Genomic DNA, 17140 nt, shown 5'->3' with positions numbered 1-17140 from the left:
TGCGTCTCAACGCAGCGCTCACGAATTCTTACCGCCATCGCCTCGGTCTAACTGCAAACCCCTATTGCGATAATTGTGGATTGCCCGAAACAGTAGAGCACGTCCTTCTAGAGTGTCCGGCATACATCCAAGAAAGAACTCACCTCGCAGAAAAGATTGAGTGCCTCAACAACGCCTATATCTTTGAAAGGTCTCCTTGGACCCTGGCCCTCTCCATCGTCCCAGAGAAAAGTGTTGGTTGCTTTATTTGACTATTTACGCGGAATCGGCCTCGCAGAGACAATTTAGAACTTTACGTGTCAGATCGTGTGGACTTTTAAGTCACCACGCAAAGCTTCGTGTTCACTTTTCTTTTAATCTCTTCTTTTCCCATCTTTCTTCTGCCCTACTTCTTTTAGGGCCTTTACTCCCTTCTCCCCATCCCCGCAGAGTAGCATGCAGGCGGGAACATGCCGGCAAACCTCTCTGCTTTCATCTAATAAAGAGCTCTCTCTCTCTCTCTCTCTCTCCATTCGAAAAGCGGCCGCCGCAGCCGGTAAGTGAACCCGCACCCATCGGCACTGAGCCACGGTTGCGGGTTGCGGTAAATTTGAAGACATTTACAGAGGCCAGCAATTTCAGCAGCTGCGGGTATGGGCTTTGGCTGTAATCTGATAGAAGATGCTTACAGCAAAAACTGAAGGGTGAAATGCCAAGACCTTTGTAGCAGTATTATTGCCTATAAAGTATGTAGAAATCAGAGGAGATAACAATGAAACGAACTCGTGCTGTTATTTTTGTCACACCACTCTGTATTTACCGTACAGAGTGTCCATGCACACCAAGGTGGTCTACGAGTGTACAGAAGAGGCACAAGGCATAGCAGATGAAGATGATTGAAGCTAGAAATATTTCCCATCTCATTCCTTCTTGCGACACTACTTGGGTGCTTAAATTGATCAGAACAGAGTTCAAACCACTTCCTTATATCAGGGTTGAGAGTCTGGTAGTCACAGCCGTGAATCAAAACCTATCTCAACAGGCTGCTTATCACAGTCATTTTTTGTCCACACCGTGCATCTCTTGCAACTTTCCTCGCCAATTTTGTTAAACCAAACAAACATTTCCCTCCTCATGCTTCCCAACTCAACTCTTCTTGAAGCTTCTCAACTATTCCTGCTGAAAAATGCATATGAATTCTATTACATTGAAATTGCATCGAACTTTCAAAATAAGGCCAATTCCTTTTTAACACGAAAGTGTTTTATTCCTGGATACGCAAAGATTTCGCTGACGTCATATCTGTCATGGAAATGACGCCAGTACAACAAAGCAAGCCGCCTGTAAAGGGTGCACCCCTGCACACAGGGTCTTCTTGCGGGGAAGCAACCTTTATTACTAAAGAGTACGTTGCACACAGGGTTGTTCATTTTCGGGTTTTGTATTTTAACATGAAAGTGTTTTATAACGTGATACACCAAGATCTCACTGACGTCATATCCGTCACCGAAATGACACCAGTACACCTTTGCCGAAGCGACCTGCCAGCATGACGTCGCTTGCCAAGCACACCCACAAGACAGCCGCTGACCCGCAAATCATGCTCAGCTGCAGATTTCACTGCACATTTCACTTTCGTGTTTTATAGATTCGTGTGACAGGAATCGTCCAGTTTTTTTTTTTGTTTTGGGTCAAACCCCTCCCCTCTTTTAATTGCAACCTGCACGTAAAACATCTGAAAAATAAAAACAAGCAAACCTTGCAAAACAGGCAGACACGCTCTTCATTTGTGCAAAGGAAGATAATTTTTGCAGCCCACAAAAATAAATAATGGCTGTCTTTTCCAGACAGAAGCATGGGCGACTGTTGCCACATCATGCAGAACAATGCAGCCAATAAAAGGAATACGGTAGTACAACAAACTATGTGCTGCAAGCTGCCCTGCCCATTGTCGAACGCCGTCTCTACCATGTCAAAAAGTCTAGACAGGCACAATAATGAAGTGCTGTAACAGCACAACTACCACCATTGCAACACTAAAAAAAAGTGAAACGATAAAAATTTCACATTTGCTTATTCGCTGCCATTATACTAATCTTCTGCACGTAGCATTCACCATATTTTTGCATGCAGCACTCACGGTTGTATAATGCAGTAAGCATACAATTAAAATTTTGTTTTATGTGCTCAAGAAACAGTTCACCTCTAGGGTTGCGACATAATCAGTGCCTCCAGGAGTTCCTTTACGTACATGCCTCAAAATCTCGTGCATAGGGTGTTACTGTTTTCAGCCTTTATAGGTGTGAATTCAGCCCAGTAGCAAGTTGCCTTAGTCACTCAGCCACCATGGCAGGTCAAACATAAATGAGACTGAACAAGCATTTGTAAATCTAAACTTGCATTCATCAGGATGACATTACTCAGTTCTACGACATCTTAAAATTTGAAAGAAATATTTGGCATCCACAGAAGAGCCTCAACATCACTGTAAGGAAATTGGGATTTCACAAATGATACAGCTTTATTGCTTCAAACCATTTTAACAGCAGATATATCTTTCTTATTGTCTTTAATTTTCCTCTTATAAAATGTTGGAGCCAACATTTGTACATTTCTATCAAGTTCTTTCTTTAGTCCTTTCTGAATAAAGCTTTCAACGTGTAAAAATTTTCACATGCGGCAAAAAAAATCTTGAAATTTCTTGTGCCCATAACGAGATTCGTCGAGCTTCTAAGCTAGCCATTGGTGAGTGGTCAAGCATAACTACTGCCGACGTCAGCAGCCGTTAGTGGACTTGTGCTTTGAGCAAAAGCTGGCGCAGATCTCTCTCAGTGCCTGGATACAGTTGTAGACGTCCACATAGGTGTTGTACAGAGGCATGGGGGCAAGCCTGACAACCGACGGCATCCTGAAGTCACACTGCAACAGAGACAAACATCACAAACATAAGAGGGTGACATCAACAGAAACAGTTGACGTTGTTTAGAGGAACTTGTTGGACAAGTTGGTGCATCTTTGGTGAACATACAAGAAAGAATGGGGTGAGCGGGACAAGCGGGATTTTCACCCTTGACCAGCATCAACTGGTGAACAAACATGTGCTTTGCACGAAAAAGATCTGCTGTCTTTTTCGCGCAAAATCTGTTTGTTCACTCGTTTGCGCTCGTCCCATTCTTCCTGTATGTATTGTCTTTTTCGCACAAATCCCCGCGTTTGTTAACCAGTTGATGTTGGTCAAGGGTGGAAATCCCACGAGAAATGCGATGCTGAAGAATCGCTGGTGACGAAACTTTTAGAATTTCAAACAAGAAGGTAGAAGTTTTTGATGTTGAGGCCAGAATACATGCGGCGAATATGCGATGAAGTCAACGAACAACGCCCAGCGGCGCGTGCCTGACATGTGGTGGCAGAAAAAACGTCGTCCGCCGCCGATCTAGCTGGGTCAGAAAAGTTTGTCATTGGCGAAGCGGCAAACTGAATGAACCAATTAGGTCTTCTGCTTTTCCCTCCATGATGTGTACAGACTGCTGGCGGACGACCGCCTTGGAAGCTTTTGAAAACAAAAGAGTTTGATAGGCGTATGCTTGGATCGTGCCTACCGAGTTAAAAAACGGATTGTAAATCAGAGATCGCTTGAGGAAAATGAGGTTGCTACGGGTGAAGTCCGCGCGATTCTGATAGCTCAAGCCGCAACCAAAACACAGTCCCTACCAGGGCCGTACCCAGAGGGGGGGTTTGGGGGTTCGAACCCCTCCCAAAATTTTCCAGGCAGCACGTAAGCAATACTTACTGTTGCTTTCAACAAAACTGCCCCCTTCCCAAAACCCATAGCCCCCCCCCCCCCCCCTGAAGAAAATTTCTGGCTACGGCCCTGGTCCTTACCCAACTGCCGTGGCTTGTGTTGCCAAGGTAGGCATGTACGATAGCTTTTATTAGGTTAAATAAAGATGATCCGTCTATATAACTTATATTAATAGCAACATGGGGCCCATCTGCAAGATTGGCGCGTGGGTGGTATCATTTTGAGGGCCTCTCAAATATGACGAAAACTAGAAGCAGCAAGTTGTATGTATTGATGGCCTAGTTTGACATGATGTATTTTGCACGAAGGCGCCATCCGTTAAGATGGATTCGAGGTAAAATGCTGGCTTCATGTTGTGAAAGTTGCTAGTTTTAATCTCCCCGGGGCATTCTTCTTTTTTCTTTTTATATGGCTAGAGTTTCATGTACTTTTTTCATCTGCGAACAAAAGCTCCCGATGCTGACTTCGGCTTGATAGCGGCACATGTTCTGAATTTCTTTCACCGATGCTCACATAATGTACAAAATGAAGTGGTCCGAATGTGGGAGGGACATGGGCTAGAGTTCTGTGCATTTTTGTTTTGCATGTGCCAAAATTCCTTTCAGCAAAGACAACTTTGTCGTGAATAGTCAACAGAAATTGGCTGTATCTGTAAGTATCTTGGGTATGGCCGTCACAGCTCAAGAGAACTCTAAAATTTGCTTATACCTTTCACCTAATTTCTGGGTCACCTCTATGCCATGTGCTAAAAAGCTGTGCTTGTCATCCACCTTCAAAGAGTAGATTGGCTCATGACTTTTTTACTTGTGCTAATGACGTGTTCAAAAATTCACATCTGGCAAGCTCTCCTGTCCCCTCGTCACATGCTATCACATATCGTGACTCAAGCGCTCACTTTCTGCATAAACATTTGTCAATGTAAAACGCAGTGTTTATGTTTGAACTGCTTTAGCAACACTGTTCGGTTATTTCAAAAATAAGAAAGACTATGTCAAAATTACAGCGGCACTTTTGCTTTTGGTGATGGGAAATGTTCTACAATATCAACAAAGTTTTTTTTTTCCACTCTTTGCTTCACTCAGCAGAGCAATGTCGCGAAGTCTATCGTCGCCCATTGTGGCCCACAAATAGGAAAGTATCAATGCCAACTTGCTTAAGAGTCCCTCACAGCCTCACATAGGCTAAGCGCGCGACACTCACAAGAATGCCCCTGCGCTGGAGCTCCTGGTGCGTGTACTTGGGTTCATGGGCCAAGTGGATGCTGAGCTGGGATCCCCTCTTTGAGGTGTCGGCCGGCGTGAGAATGTGGAAAGGCCTGCTGCTGTCCGTGAGGTCGTGGCTGGCACCCAGGTCGTCAATCATCAGGAGCTCAAAGTAGCCCGTCAGCAGCAACTGCTTGTGCAGACGGTCAGACTCCTTCAGTTCGGTGAACATCTGGTCAGAGAGGAGAAATGAAAAATTTAGAGCCTTTCCACTACTGTAAATATGGGAGACCCCCAAGACTGTACTGGTAGATAACTACCTATATATATTGAGTTATGTACAGTGACTTTACTATGTTGGTCAAATAAAGACTCATAACCATAACTTCCTTAGAATTAATTCTAAGTTAGTTCTCATATAATGTTTTGGGATAGTTTCGATAAAACAGAGTTACAGCCGTTTTCTGTAATTATACTCTCTCCATAGATAGTCATTTATTGACAGGAGTTAACGTTTACAACTGCACTCTGAACTAACTAATTATGACAAGAAAATGAAACTCAATGCAATGGTACAGTCGTCTTAGTGGCCAATTTCCGTACAATTTTTTTTCCAAAATACCTCCATTATATTGAGAGCTACAGAGCATTTTACACTAGCTTTAGGGCAAGCCTGTGCGATTTTTTGTTGGTGCGACCCGCTAGACGCACACAATTTCAGTCTGAACCTATCTTAAGACAGCTTCACTGTAAAACTAAAGTGACCAGACGTCCCGATTTGGTCGGGACATGTCCCGGTTTTGCGGCTGTGGTTCTGCTGTCCTGGCAGCCTGCTTGGGGGACGGTGTTTTGTCCTGCCTTCGACCAAAAGTATAAAGGCGGCTATCAAGCCCTGTGTCACGAATGAAAAGCTGGAGGAATGGAAGAGCCAAAAGAAACCGTTTGAGGAACTTCAAGAAAACAGTGCAGACGACGAGACTAAGTGAGAAACACACAACACAGTGCCTATGTTATATGTTTCTTCTTTAGTGGCAACGTCTGAGCTGTTTTCTTGAAGTTACAGTGTACTATTGCGATCACACTCAGAGGTAACACGGGAGCACGTGGTGCGAGCGGCTACTCGAACAACGTAATGGTGTCTCGCGAAAACAGTGCGCGGCGCGTTGCGGGGACAAGGACAGTACAGATCTCATCATGCACATCGCATCATCAGGCTGCATCGCATCGTCTGCTACTGGAGTGCTGTCAGCCCTGAAGAAGCATTTGGTGGTGCCAGTGGCCATGAACTGCAATAATAAATACTGCAGTAGTAAAAAAGTTGAGAGTTGTTTTCTGCGCAGATGAAACGGTTGATGCAGCTAAGCAAGAACAAATTATGCTCTTCTCCTATGATGCGCATCGTCATTTTGCAGCTGTGAAGATCGCTAGCATAAGCCCTTACCACGAGCTGCAAGACATGTCGCAGCCGCATAAGCATGAAAATAACTTCATTACTTCATAACTTCAATCAACGTAGAGTTGAATCAGCTGACTACAGCGCTGTTTCTTGACCATCTATTTGGGAGCAAAGTAGCGTCACTGACGCACTCGTCACTAGCTCAAGCTCAATATGATTTGGGCCCTTAGTTTCAGTAACTGAAGTGCTGCGCAATAAATGAAAATAAAAACAATCCGCTTTAGTGAGAGCTTTTCCAGATTGTGACAGTGGCCTCTGCCGTTCGAAACCAAAGAATGAAATTCATGCTAATGAAAGCACCCTTAACAGTGGGTGACGTAACGGTGTAATTGTATTTATGCAGGCATCCTTGATAGCAGCGACTCATACAGCTAAGGTACAAGTGAATTTCCGCTTCCCAAACGTTCCCACTCTGCAAGCACTGCGGCCCACATCTAGTTATCGGTGGCCAAAGGTATGGGTCTCCGTGTTAAGCTGCCTTCATGCACCCACACATTTTCCATAATGTTAAGGTCTGCTTCTTTCGGCACCCATGAAGTTTTCCGATGCCAAATTGGCGAATGTAGGCCTCCATCGAACCTGCTGTGTTGGTAGAAGTCAGGTCCTGGTGGAAAAGGAAAAGTACACCAGGGAAGAAGCCATTTGTAACGTATGCCATGCCCACGATTTGCTGCTAGCACAGACCTGGCATGCCTTAACACTGGATTTGAGATTGCACCCCCGACATTCATGGTTTTCCTTCCACTGAAGGCGACACGCTGCAAGTAGGCCGGATGGAGGCTGGAAGGTATTACCAGATCACTTGTGGTATATGACGTCTTGCAAGTGTCTGTGGGGTCATTATAGAGTACTGTTGACTCCGGGAACGTATAAACTGTGTAAAAAAAATTTCCACGGAAGCTATGCTGAAAATTTAAGACTTATGGCATACTGCCTCTCTGAACAAATTTTGCAGACCAGAGCCGAAAGTGTTCAGATTGGCTTCACTGCACAACTTATAATACTTTCACTGCTGCCCTGTCAACTTGGATGCTACACTACTCTGCCAGAAGACCAAGAACGGGACACTATCACATTTTCGGTGTTGTTGCACAATATAAGCTGTGATAGGTCCGGAAATAAAAGTGTTGAAATCAAGAACGAGCTTACCCACAATGCTCGAGGGTTGGTGGGCTTCACTGCACAACTCTTATTGCAGGTAAGCTAGCTTATTCAGTTGAACGGATAAGCTAGCTGTAACCTGCAGTACCGTTAGTTATGCAGCGATACATAGCTAGCACAAGACAGAAAATACACAAATTGAGAAGCAAATTAAAAGCTACTGTTATCTGCAATATTGCACAAAATGCACAAAAATGCAAAAAAATCAAAAGGCACAGAAAAAATTCTGTGCCATCTCCACTGCCGTGAAACCTGGGGAGGGGCGAAGCATGCAGTGCATAAGTGTATTCAAAGATTGTAAGTCTCTCCCTTGCCGCACGGTGCGCACTGATTGGGTGCCGGAGAAGCGCCGGTGGGAGGAGCAATCGCTCGCTTGCTCAGGTGGTAGCACCGTCTCTTGCATTGAACCGGGTTTGAGCAATTAAATGAGAAACAGACTGGCCGTAAGTTGCCTTCGTGTCACACGCCGCAGCATGCTATGAAGTATGCTACAATGTAGCGTAAGGCGTCTGAAAACGAGTTTCCCGGTGTGTTCATTTAGTGCACATTTTTGCCCATGGAGATGAAATGTTCTAACGTGAAGCATTGGAAAACAAGGGTCCCGGTGTGTTATTTTGTATGCGTACTATCTAGCAAAAGGCATTGGAAAACGAGAGTACCGGTGTTTTAGTACCGTGAGTACATGAGACGACAGGAAACGCCGATAGCCCGAGCCCCTAAGCAGCTTCGCCCCAAAAATCGCAAGGCCGTGACCCGCTTTTTCTGGCTTAAAATGAGGTTCATAATGAGCAGAGATTCATGCTTATTTATGCCCACTGAGATAAAAGTTCTGTGGAAGGTGATGTCCGCTGTAACAATACGCGTGGTGGTTGCGCATCATCAGGTTGGTCAGACATTGAAATCGTTCCACAGCTCGTGGTGACCCCTTGTGCTAGCGATCTTCATGGCTGCAGAATGACAATGGGCGTTGTAGGAAAAGACCACAATTTGTTTTTGCTTCACTGTATCAACCGTTTCATCTGTGCAGAAAGAAATCTCCAAATTTTTTTAGCGCTGGAGAATCTATTATAGCAGTTCGCGGCCATTGGCAGCATCGACTGCTTCTTCAGCGCTGGCAGCACGCAAGTAGCAGACGACGGGCTGCCACCCGGTGATGCGATGCGCACCCCACTACGCGCATGCACGCTGTTTCCGCGAGGCGCTGTTAGAATGCTCTGGTAGTACCTCGCACCATGCGCTCCCACGTCCCCTCTAAGTGTGATTGCCATAGTACCAGCAAGCAGTTCAGCACACCCTTTTGTGTTTGGGGAACGGTGGGTGGATGTGCTTTAGCACTTCAAGCCTTGCTACAATATCAAGACAATCGTTGAGGATGCCATGTACTTTCCAGGCACACATGCACCCGTGGAGAGGGTGTTTTTTTTTATGAATAATAAGTGGACTGCAGAAGAGACACACCTTCATTTGACCGCACTCAAAGCAATAAAGGTGAACCTGCACATAATGTGCAAGTGGCACTACAGACACATCAGCAAAAATGAAGAACTGTTTGGGGGCAATTCATTCAAGCAAGAAGTATCAGTAATTATTGGCCTGGAAAAAACCTGGACGACCAGGAAGGCTGCATGGTGCAGTTGTAGTAGTGCAATTTGTAATTTAAGCTATGTGCCTCATTCTTCCTAGGAACACGGTTACTTTATGCAAAACATAAGGTAAGAATGTGTGACAGTTCGTGCTTCTCCTTAGCTCAGTAAAAAGAAACTTGATGTTTTTGTTTTGAGTGAGACTAAATTGAAGTGAACACTGTTAGTGCACCATCTAACCAATCAATTTTGTTGAGAAAGTTTAAATTATAAGTTAAATTAAAAAGGATCAATATACTCAGAATGTTGTTTCTTTGGAGTGTGAAGCTCAGCATTCAATATTTAAAGGAGCACTGACACCAATTTTCGGCGCTAATATTATTGCACAGTTCGCTTCCTTCACTCAACAGAATACCCTGGCTGAAATATGAGCGGCCTGCGACGCGAAGAACATAGTTCAAATGAATCTCATTTATCGCGCCGACGGAGCAGCGCATGGAGCGGCACTCAGCAAATGGACATCAGCGTGACATCACCCCGTGAAGCCAAAAGAAGTGACGTAACAGCGCTCGTCAAAAACTCGTGACGTCACTTCACGCGCGCGGCCCCACGAGCGGCGAGCGGGCGCCGCTGACGTCCGCACAAAGTGGTGAGGTCAGGCCGGGATTCTGTCATATGCGCCGTTCTGGATGAAAGCGCGGGAATTTTAAACAAACGATTTTCAGGCCATTCAATGCAATTAACTATCTCGCGCTGAAGTATTTGAAGTGCTGTTTCAGGTTCCCCAGACCATTTAAGCATCAATAAAAGCAATAAAAGTGTAACATAAAATTTTCGTGTCAGTGCTCGTTTAAGGAATGGCAGCTATAGATTAAAAATATTGCCTGCTTATTGTGTTAATGTCAGTTTATTCTGTTCCAATGGGCAGTGGAAAGGTTGTGAAAAGGGAATGGGGGGATGCCCCACTTCCTCGAAATGATCACCAGACTATGCACTGGCTTATAGATTTTGACATAACACAGCTTCGGTCCTTCAGCATTTTTCTCCCAAAATTTCAAAGAATCCGTTAAAGAATAGAATCTAGGCTTTGCTAGCACTTCAATATATCTTCCATCGGTCACCTCGTTTTCACCAACCACCAACCTAATGCGAATTACGCGGCTAGTTTATTCTGCTCAGTATCATTAAACGCTATGCATTAGCGTGTTTTACATTGGCTATGATGCAGACCTAGCTCAAACTTTCAAGAAATGCAGAAGAAAGCCCAAAAATAACATATGGCTTACAGTTAGACATAAAAAAACATATTTTTCTTTCGAGTTGTAGGTGTGTGTAATGAACAGCCACCAAATGGTGCCATGTCAGAAGCAGCGCAAAATACATTTCTCTCTAACTCCATGCAGTGCACCATACCTGCTTTTCTTTGCCTCTTCTGTTTTGTGTTTTTTTTTTTTTTTTTTGCTGAAACTCCTGCATATTCCCATATTATTTTTCAATAAACAAGGAGGCAGCTCAATGGCCTCATATCATGTCTTTTTTTTTTCACTCCATTTAAATTTGCCGTGCTTCGACTCTCCTCGGATGCTTGTTGTGTCACAAACTCTGCACAAAACTAACAGTACGTAAAGCAGTATTATTTGCTTTATACTTTCTGCAAGAGTGGTAAGCTGATCACACACAAAAAAGAACAATTTTTTTTAGTATGCAAAAATGCTATGTAGGTGCTCTTCCGAAGAGAAAAAATAACTGCTTGAATGATTCATTTTGGTTTCAAATTACCTCCAGGCTTGCCATGATCGGTGCAATCAGGAGCGGTGGACCGTTAGAGAGCTTGAAAACATCCGCCGATAAGCATGGGTCAAAGTCTGAAAAGTGAGCATGGAGCAGTTTTATTGTAACAGGTGTGTTGTACCAGTGTTCCCATCACAGAAATATATTCACACCAGCCTACACGTTTGTTTTGTGATCCAATGCAAACACTTCATTTTCATAAAATTGCAGTAGTGTCCTGAACACTGCCCTGAATGCAAGCAGACCAATGTGATAATTAAAGGGACACTAGGTTGAATGATTTCTTGTTTCTTGCATTTTGTAGCTCTGTCGGCTTTTGTTCAATGACCAATGATGGCTTTTTTTGTAGAGGAATAAACAATTAAAGCTGGCATATCTCCCTCAATACCATTTTCCTTTCATTCTTTCATGGCAGTTCAGAGCATGTCCCAAAACCCACAGTGAGCCGAGGTCAAATTTTCCTCTATCATTGCCATTTCCTTGAAAGCCCATTTTCATTGGCTTTCTATTTCAAACACAAATTTTTGAGGTCTGTGGCAGTTAAATGCTGGCCCTTTTCAGTTACAACCGGTTTTTAAATGACTCTGCCTTTAATTTTCATCGATTTTTGTCATACGTAAGTGGGAAGTCCAAACCCTACGTTTGTGCTACAAATTTCACATTCATTCCAGCGCTGAAAGCAAATTAATAGCTAAACATGCAAGCAATTTTTATTCCTCATTTTCGTTAACCTTTGTTGTGGTTAGTTACTTTGAGTGGCTGCACGTGTTATGTCTAGCTATTATACGGACACAATTGCATTCTGCTCACAATGAGGCTTCCAGCTGCTGAAGGTGCCACCAGATGCCTTATGAAATTTTTAATTGGGTTCCCTCTAAGGTGTGGTAAATAAGAAACTCGCATAAATGAGTCTGCATACCAGGTCTCATGAGGAACTTGGTTTCAATGTTGTTGCCCCACCAGCCCCTGAGCTCTGGCAGTTGGTTGTGGGTTTTCCTGAATTTGTGGCTGATGTACGCAACTCCCGTGCTGCCTGGTCCCGAATTCATGTACTGAAAGAATGGAAGAAGTTTATTGTTTCTTTGAGAAAACAAGCACACAAAATGGCACCACTGTAGTTCAATATACTTGTAATTTCATTATGCACGACAAGAGGGTAGTTTTCACACAAGGTAACAAAATGGAAATTACCGAGATTAAGATGCTGATTAAGCATGCTGAAATCAATTATCACAGTGCATTTCCTAGGCATGTACTCAGCTGCATGTCAAGCTACAAAGCAGCTAGAGGAGCAAGGTGGCATTCATCTTGCCTAGCTTTCATTAAGCTTTATTTTTTTCCTTTGCACAGGTACACTAGCTTTCTTTAAAGGATCTTGTGGTTTTACATGCGTAGCAAATGTGCAGTCGGCATAATTTTAGCTCTCGTATGCTGTATCCAAACATGCACATTTAAGCTCATGAAGCTTAGTTGTGCTTTAAAAAAGTGGGCAAAAATTTGCAGAATCTTCGCTTTACGAGAAGTGCCTTGTAACAGCAGCACATTGAATTCATCATACCTTATGGCAGTGACCAAAAACATGGCCTCTGGACACAAAGACAGCCCACATATAAGAATTCTGGCTTTAATGCATGCAATGCGCTGCTTCGAGAGAACCAGCTGCATGGCTCAAACTACTAACACTATTTGCCATGTGGAGTGCATTTCTCAAGTTACAAGGTTTCTCGGAGTTCAAGTGCTGGTTGCAGTTTGTTGTCTTCCTAGTCTGGTCTTGTAGTCGCACGTATGGGTCCTTTTTTACTTGAAGATTGACTGACTTGCCTTGTATGTGCACCATGCCGCGAGGTCCACGTTCCATTCGTTCAGCTTCAGCTGCATATTGCACACTGCATGGGCCATGTCCCATAGAACGATGCAGCCCTGAGTGAGAGACACAAAAAAATGAGATGAGATTCGAAGGTGCCACAAAGTAATCTGCCCATAAAAAAAAGAACCAAAGAAAGAAAGTGGAGTAATGCTGAATAGAGAACACCTTGTTGGTGTTATTCCAATGATGAGTATAACAGCGCACAGACACAGTGCACAATTTGACTACAATGTGAACCACCGTTGTTCTGTGACTGTTCTTACTGTCATTGATTCATTTCCATGAGTGCCTTAATTCTCGAAACACATGAGCATGAATCAGTTTTTGATTCCCTCCGCCTTGCTTGTAAGCTGCCAGCTGTTGTCTTGTGACTAAGGTGTATCAAATGATGGCCAGCTGAAAAAAATGGCTGACGGTTACTATACTCCCTAAAGCTAAATTTGGGCGCAGTGCAAGCTACAGCCTTCTCGGTCATGGCACATAGCTGCTGCATCTCAGGAAGTGATCACGTTATCAGCGAACACACGGCGGCGCGCGCTACTTTGCCGTTATCTCGCAGCGCATCGCCGCCGCCGAGCATGTTTTTGTAAATCGTGTTTGAATCTCCCGTGAAAATGTCGCGTGGTTCGACTAAGCCATGCAACGAAGAGGACGCAAAGCACATCCACTAGTTGCATCACTCATTGTTCATCACTCACTCCTGTGTGCTTCAGTGCGTAAGGCAGTACTCACTCGATGGCAGTGATATGGAAAGCCTCTGTGTTAGCAGTGTGAACTGCATCTCAAGAAGTGAACACATCATTGTCGAGCGCACGACTTCACGCGCTGCTATTTCACAGCGTTTCATTTCACGGTGCATCACCACTGCCCAGCATGTCTCACTGCCTCCTTCTCACACTTTCGCCATGGGTCGCCACTAAGGAGTATCTCGTGTGGGCTCAGCATACCGCCCTCCCCCTCACACTTTTGCCACATTTTCCTCTGCCGTTTTCTTTCTGTCTTCGTTCGCTCGGTTACGATGTTGATGCCGATGTCAAACCACAATAGTGGCCACCAATGTGCTGAGCAATAAAAATATTTTTGGCAACAGTCAAGATAATGCAAAGGCCACAGGTGTCTTGTCTTGCAACTGCTTCCTTCAAAAGTGCAGCAAGTTCAAAGAATTTATGTTGTGAAGCATTACAAGTCACTGTAAGTTTGCAATAGTCAGTACCAATTTTCACTGGTCAGTGCAAACTTATCTCATAAAGGGCTCTTATACGCTTCAAAAGAAGAGATGCTTGCTAATTATACAAGATGCATTCATTCGCCACAAATCACAACATGCACAACACAAACTGCTTGGGGTTTAAACTCCAGTTTCTAACAAAGAAGTCACACCTGAGCTACAAGGCGTGCCGCAGTGAAAGGGTACGAGTCGATTTACATTAACACATAGGCCGTAAAGTTTTTGCTGCAACTGAAAAAAAAAAAAAAAGCCACTGCTTGAAGTGCTAAGAGCAGACCATTCCGGCCCATACAAAATGTTTGTTTCTGTTCTATCTATAATTATCTTTGTTTACTGAAGACCGTGCCCAAACAAGTTGGTAGCGCAGGAATTATTATGGGTTCTGCACCCCTGGTGTGGCAAGGGCTCTGTTCAGGGTGTCGGAACAAAACGAATACCGGAAACGAAAAAAAAAACTATATTTTTGGCCGGAATGAAAACAAAAACATAATGATATTTACTGTTCCGTTCAAGAGCGAAAGCGAAAAAATTTTGTTTTGGTTTTCAGTTTGAGTGGCACTTTCAGGTATTTCAGGATCATTTCAATTGCCGTTCAGCAAAATAAGAAATTGGTGTCAACTCGCTGCCATAAAATTTTCTTTCATCTCTCTGGCCTTAACTCCCCTTTGGAAGGCTTGCTCCCCTTTGGAAGGCTGCTTTCATATTCTCCCTGTCTGCGCCAATAGGCACAGTGCTGAACTCCACTCGCGATTGCCACAGGCATCTGGCTGCGATGCAGACGTCGCGGCCTCATTTATTTATTTATTTGGTTAGTTTATTAAACCACCCACATTAGCCCTACAGCATTGTTTAGAGGGTGTGATACATTAAAAAAATTAAAGCCATTCCACTCGATGTATAATCTGTTGGAAGTGCAGAGCAGTGATTCACCATAATGGGCTGTGGTGCCGTTATCTGCTCACTGCTACCACCCCATGCAATTCAAATTTCCCGCCTTTGCAGTGCTCAAGCGTCCCCTGCCTGAAACTGCGCCAGCAGGAGTTCTGTTCTTTTTGTGCTTGCTTATCCTCCCGCACATGCCGGCGTTGCACTGCCACATTTTTTTTTTCACTTAAACCAACCCAACAAGCGTTCCTATCTAAATGAAAGCGGGCGCTGCCAGTTTATTACGTATATTTTGCCTCAAATGTACCTACAGTTTTCTTTGCGCCAAGCAACGGGAAGATGTATGACAAGTGCCAGTGGTTGTTGCGGACACTTATGACGTACTATATAAACCGCTTGGCTTTCGAAACATCTGTGGGACGTTGCAACGACAGCCACTACGACAGAATGCTGTGGGCTCTACTTGGGTTTAGCGAGCGAGCTGCGATGACAAGGGGAGCCCCTAAAGTGCTCTGCACCTAATAAACATGAATATTCTAAAACACGACATCAGAACAAGTGGGAAAAATACAATCTTTGGCGTGAACACCAGCATACACCACTAGCAGTGCAAACAGCAGATTACAGCAGCACACTCAATGCAAACAGTTACAAGTCATATTGAATTTGTACGCAAGCACTGCCAGAGTGCAGCGGAAAACATTCCATCAGGAGTGGAAGCAACACTGTCAGCAGGGCATCCTTATCTATAATACTTTTTAGAAAAATACGCTCCCAATGTGGGCGTGCACACCATAAATATCCACCAATTTTCGTGCTGTTATCTCTTCATCTGGATATATACAGGGAAAGGGGGGGGGGGGATTCTAAAGGTACTGATGTCAATCCATTGCTACCTACTTTCATATAATCTATTTTAAGATTAAAAACAGGAGTTGTACAGTGTTTCACGAGAGAAGCCATTTTAAACTTTTAACAATAATATCACAACTATACGAGTTTCTTGAAAATTATATTTTTCAAAAAACTATTAAGACTTCATCTTTTTTAACATAATTTCATAATTCTCAATCTTTTTTAACGATTTCATAAACCCCAATTTGTCTCGCACAAACGCAAACCGTCATAACCCATTACGAACCATTATCTTTTTCATTCCACAGCTGAAACGGAGCGGAACTTTTATTTATGGAATGAAACAGAAACTGGAATAAAAAAACATTTCGTTTTGACACCCTGGCTGTGTCGTCAGCAAGCAACATCCTTATGTTGCTATTGGTAACACAAATTTGGAATACATTATAAGCTGCCAAAGTGAATTACCTATGCAGCAGTGAAATGATCAGTGTCTACCTGAATGCTACCGTGACTGCTGCATTATGTAGCGAAAATTGCTCCACTTTACCAAAACAGCAAAGTCTAAGCAAAATCAGTTCTGGTCCCTGCCTGGTTGTCGCATCTGTAAACTAAAACCACCCAGAAGGCTTTTTGAACTCACAAATTACATAAGCACGAATTTGTTTCTACCTTCTTGCGCGCAGCAGCTGTCAGGCCTGGCACATCCAAGACTTGGCCGGTGTAGTACTGCACTCCGGGCAGCAGCAACAGGGCAATGGTGTTGCCTTCCTTCTCAATGAGCTCGAAGATGTCCTCTTCTCGGAGTAGCTGCTCACCCTTTGTAAGGACAGAAAACGAATGGAATACACATTGCGACAGAATTACGGTTGCTTTTCACAATGCCATATCCAACGCCAGTCTGATGTTGTCAAAAACTAAGGAATATACTTCAAAACAGTAGCGGTTCCGCTTTGTGTATATGACATGTTTTAAGAGCGAATGGAGCACTGTACTATAGAAACAAGAGACAGTAGAACAAGACAGGATGTGGACAAGACACAACGAGCACTCGTCCTACCTTCCACTACTGTCCGGAGTTTCCGTTTTTTGCTTTATTTGCTTTAAATCTGGGACTAAGCATCTAGTAACTAATAAATGTCTGTTCTATGTATTGAGCACGGTTTGTTTTGAGGCTACTTTTGTTACTTTCTTTTAGAAATGTGACAGAGGTAAAATGGAAATTGTGCTCCACTTGGGCCCGAAAATCTAAACAAAAGCTGTTATCTCTCTTTTTAAGCTCAACGTTAGCGATGCACAACTGCTTTCCGTGTTTTGACAGTGACAATTTT

General features: G+C 43.7%; 2 protein-coding genes across 6 annotated transcripts in view; one reads left to right on the top strand and one right to left on the bottom strand.

Annotated features, from left to right (window-relative positions):
• LOC144152918 (kynureninase-like) overlaps positions 1-17140 on the top strand; it is a 123500-nt gene that overhangs the window by 1948 nt on the left and 104412 nt on the right. The gene's annotated exons all lie outside the window — the stretch shown is intronic.
• The window catches only part of LOC144152916 (kynureninase-like), a 38797-nt gene continuing 22877 nt past the window's right edge, over positions 1221-17140 (bottom strand). For all 5 annotated transcript variants that reach the window (XM_077684475.1, XM_077684479.1, XM_077684476.1 and 2 more), the window contains exons 8-13: positions 16482-16628; positions 12796-12894; positions 11894-12026; positions 10963-11048; positions 4982-5215; positions 1221-2898 (exon numbers count right to left, since the gene is read on the bottom strand). In XM_077684475.1, coding sequence (XP_077540601.1) covers positions 2755-2898; positions 4982-5215; positions 10963-11048; positions 11894-12026; positions 12796-12894; positions 16482-16628 — 843 coding nt within the window. In that variant the 3' untranslated portion in view covers positions 1221-2754. The remainder of the gene's footprint in view (positions 2899-4981; positions 5216-10962; positions 11049-11893; positions 12027-12795; positions 12895-16481; positions 16629-17140) is intronic.

This window comes from Haemaphysalis longicornis, unplaced genomic scaffold (genome assembly GCF_048455015.1).
Source record: "Haemaphysalis longicornis isolate Haplotype H1 unplaced genomic scaffold, Haemaphysalis longicornis Haplotype H1 scaffold_9, whole genome shotgun sequence".
Lineage (NCBI taxonomy): Eukaryota > Metazoa > Arthropoda > Arachnida > Ixodida > Ixodidae > Haemaphysalis > Haemaphysalis longicornis.
The sequence above is the reverse complement of the archived record's forward strand: the minus strand, read 5'-3'. Positions and strand labels throughout refer to the sequence as shown.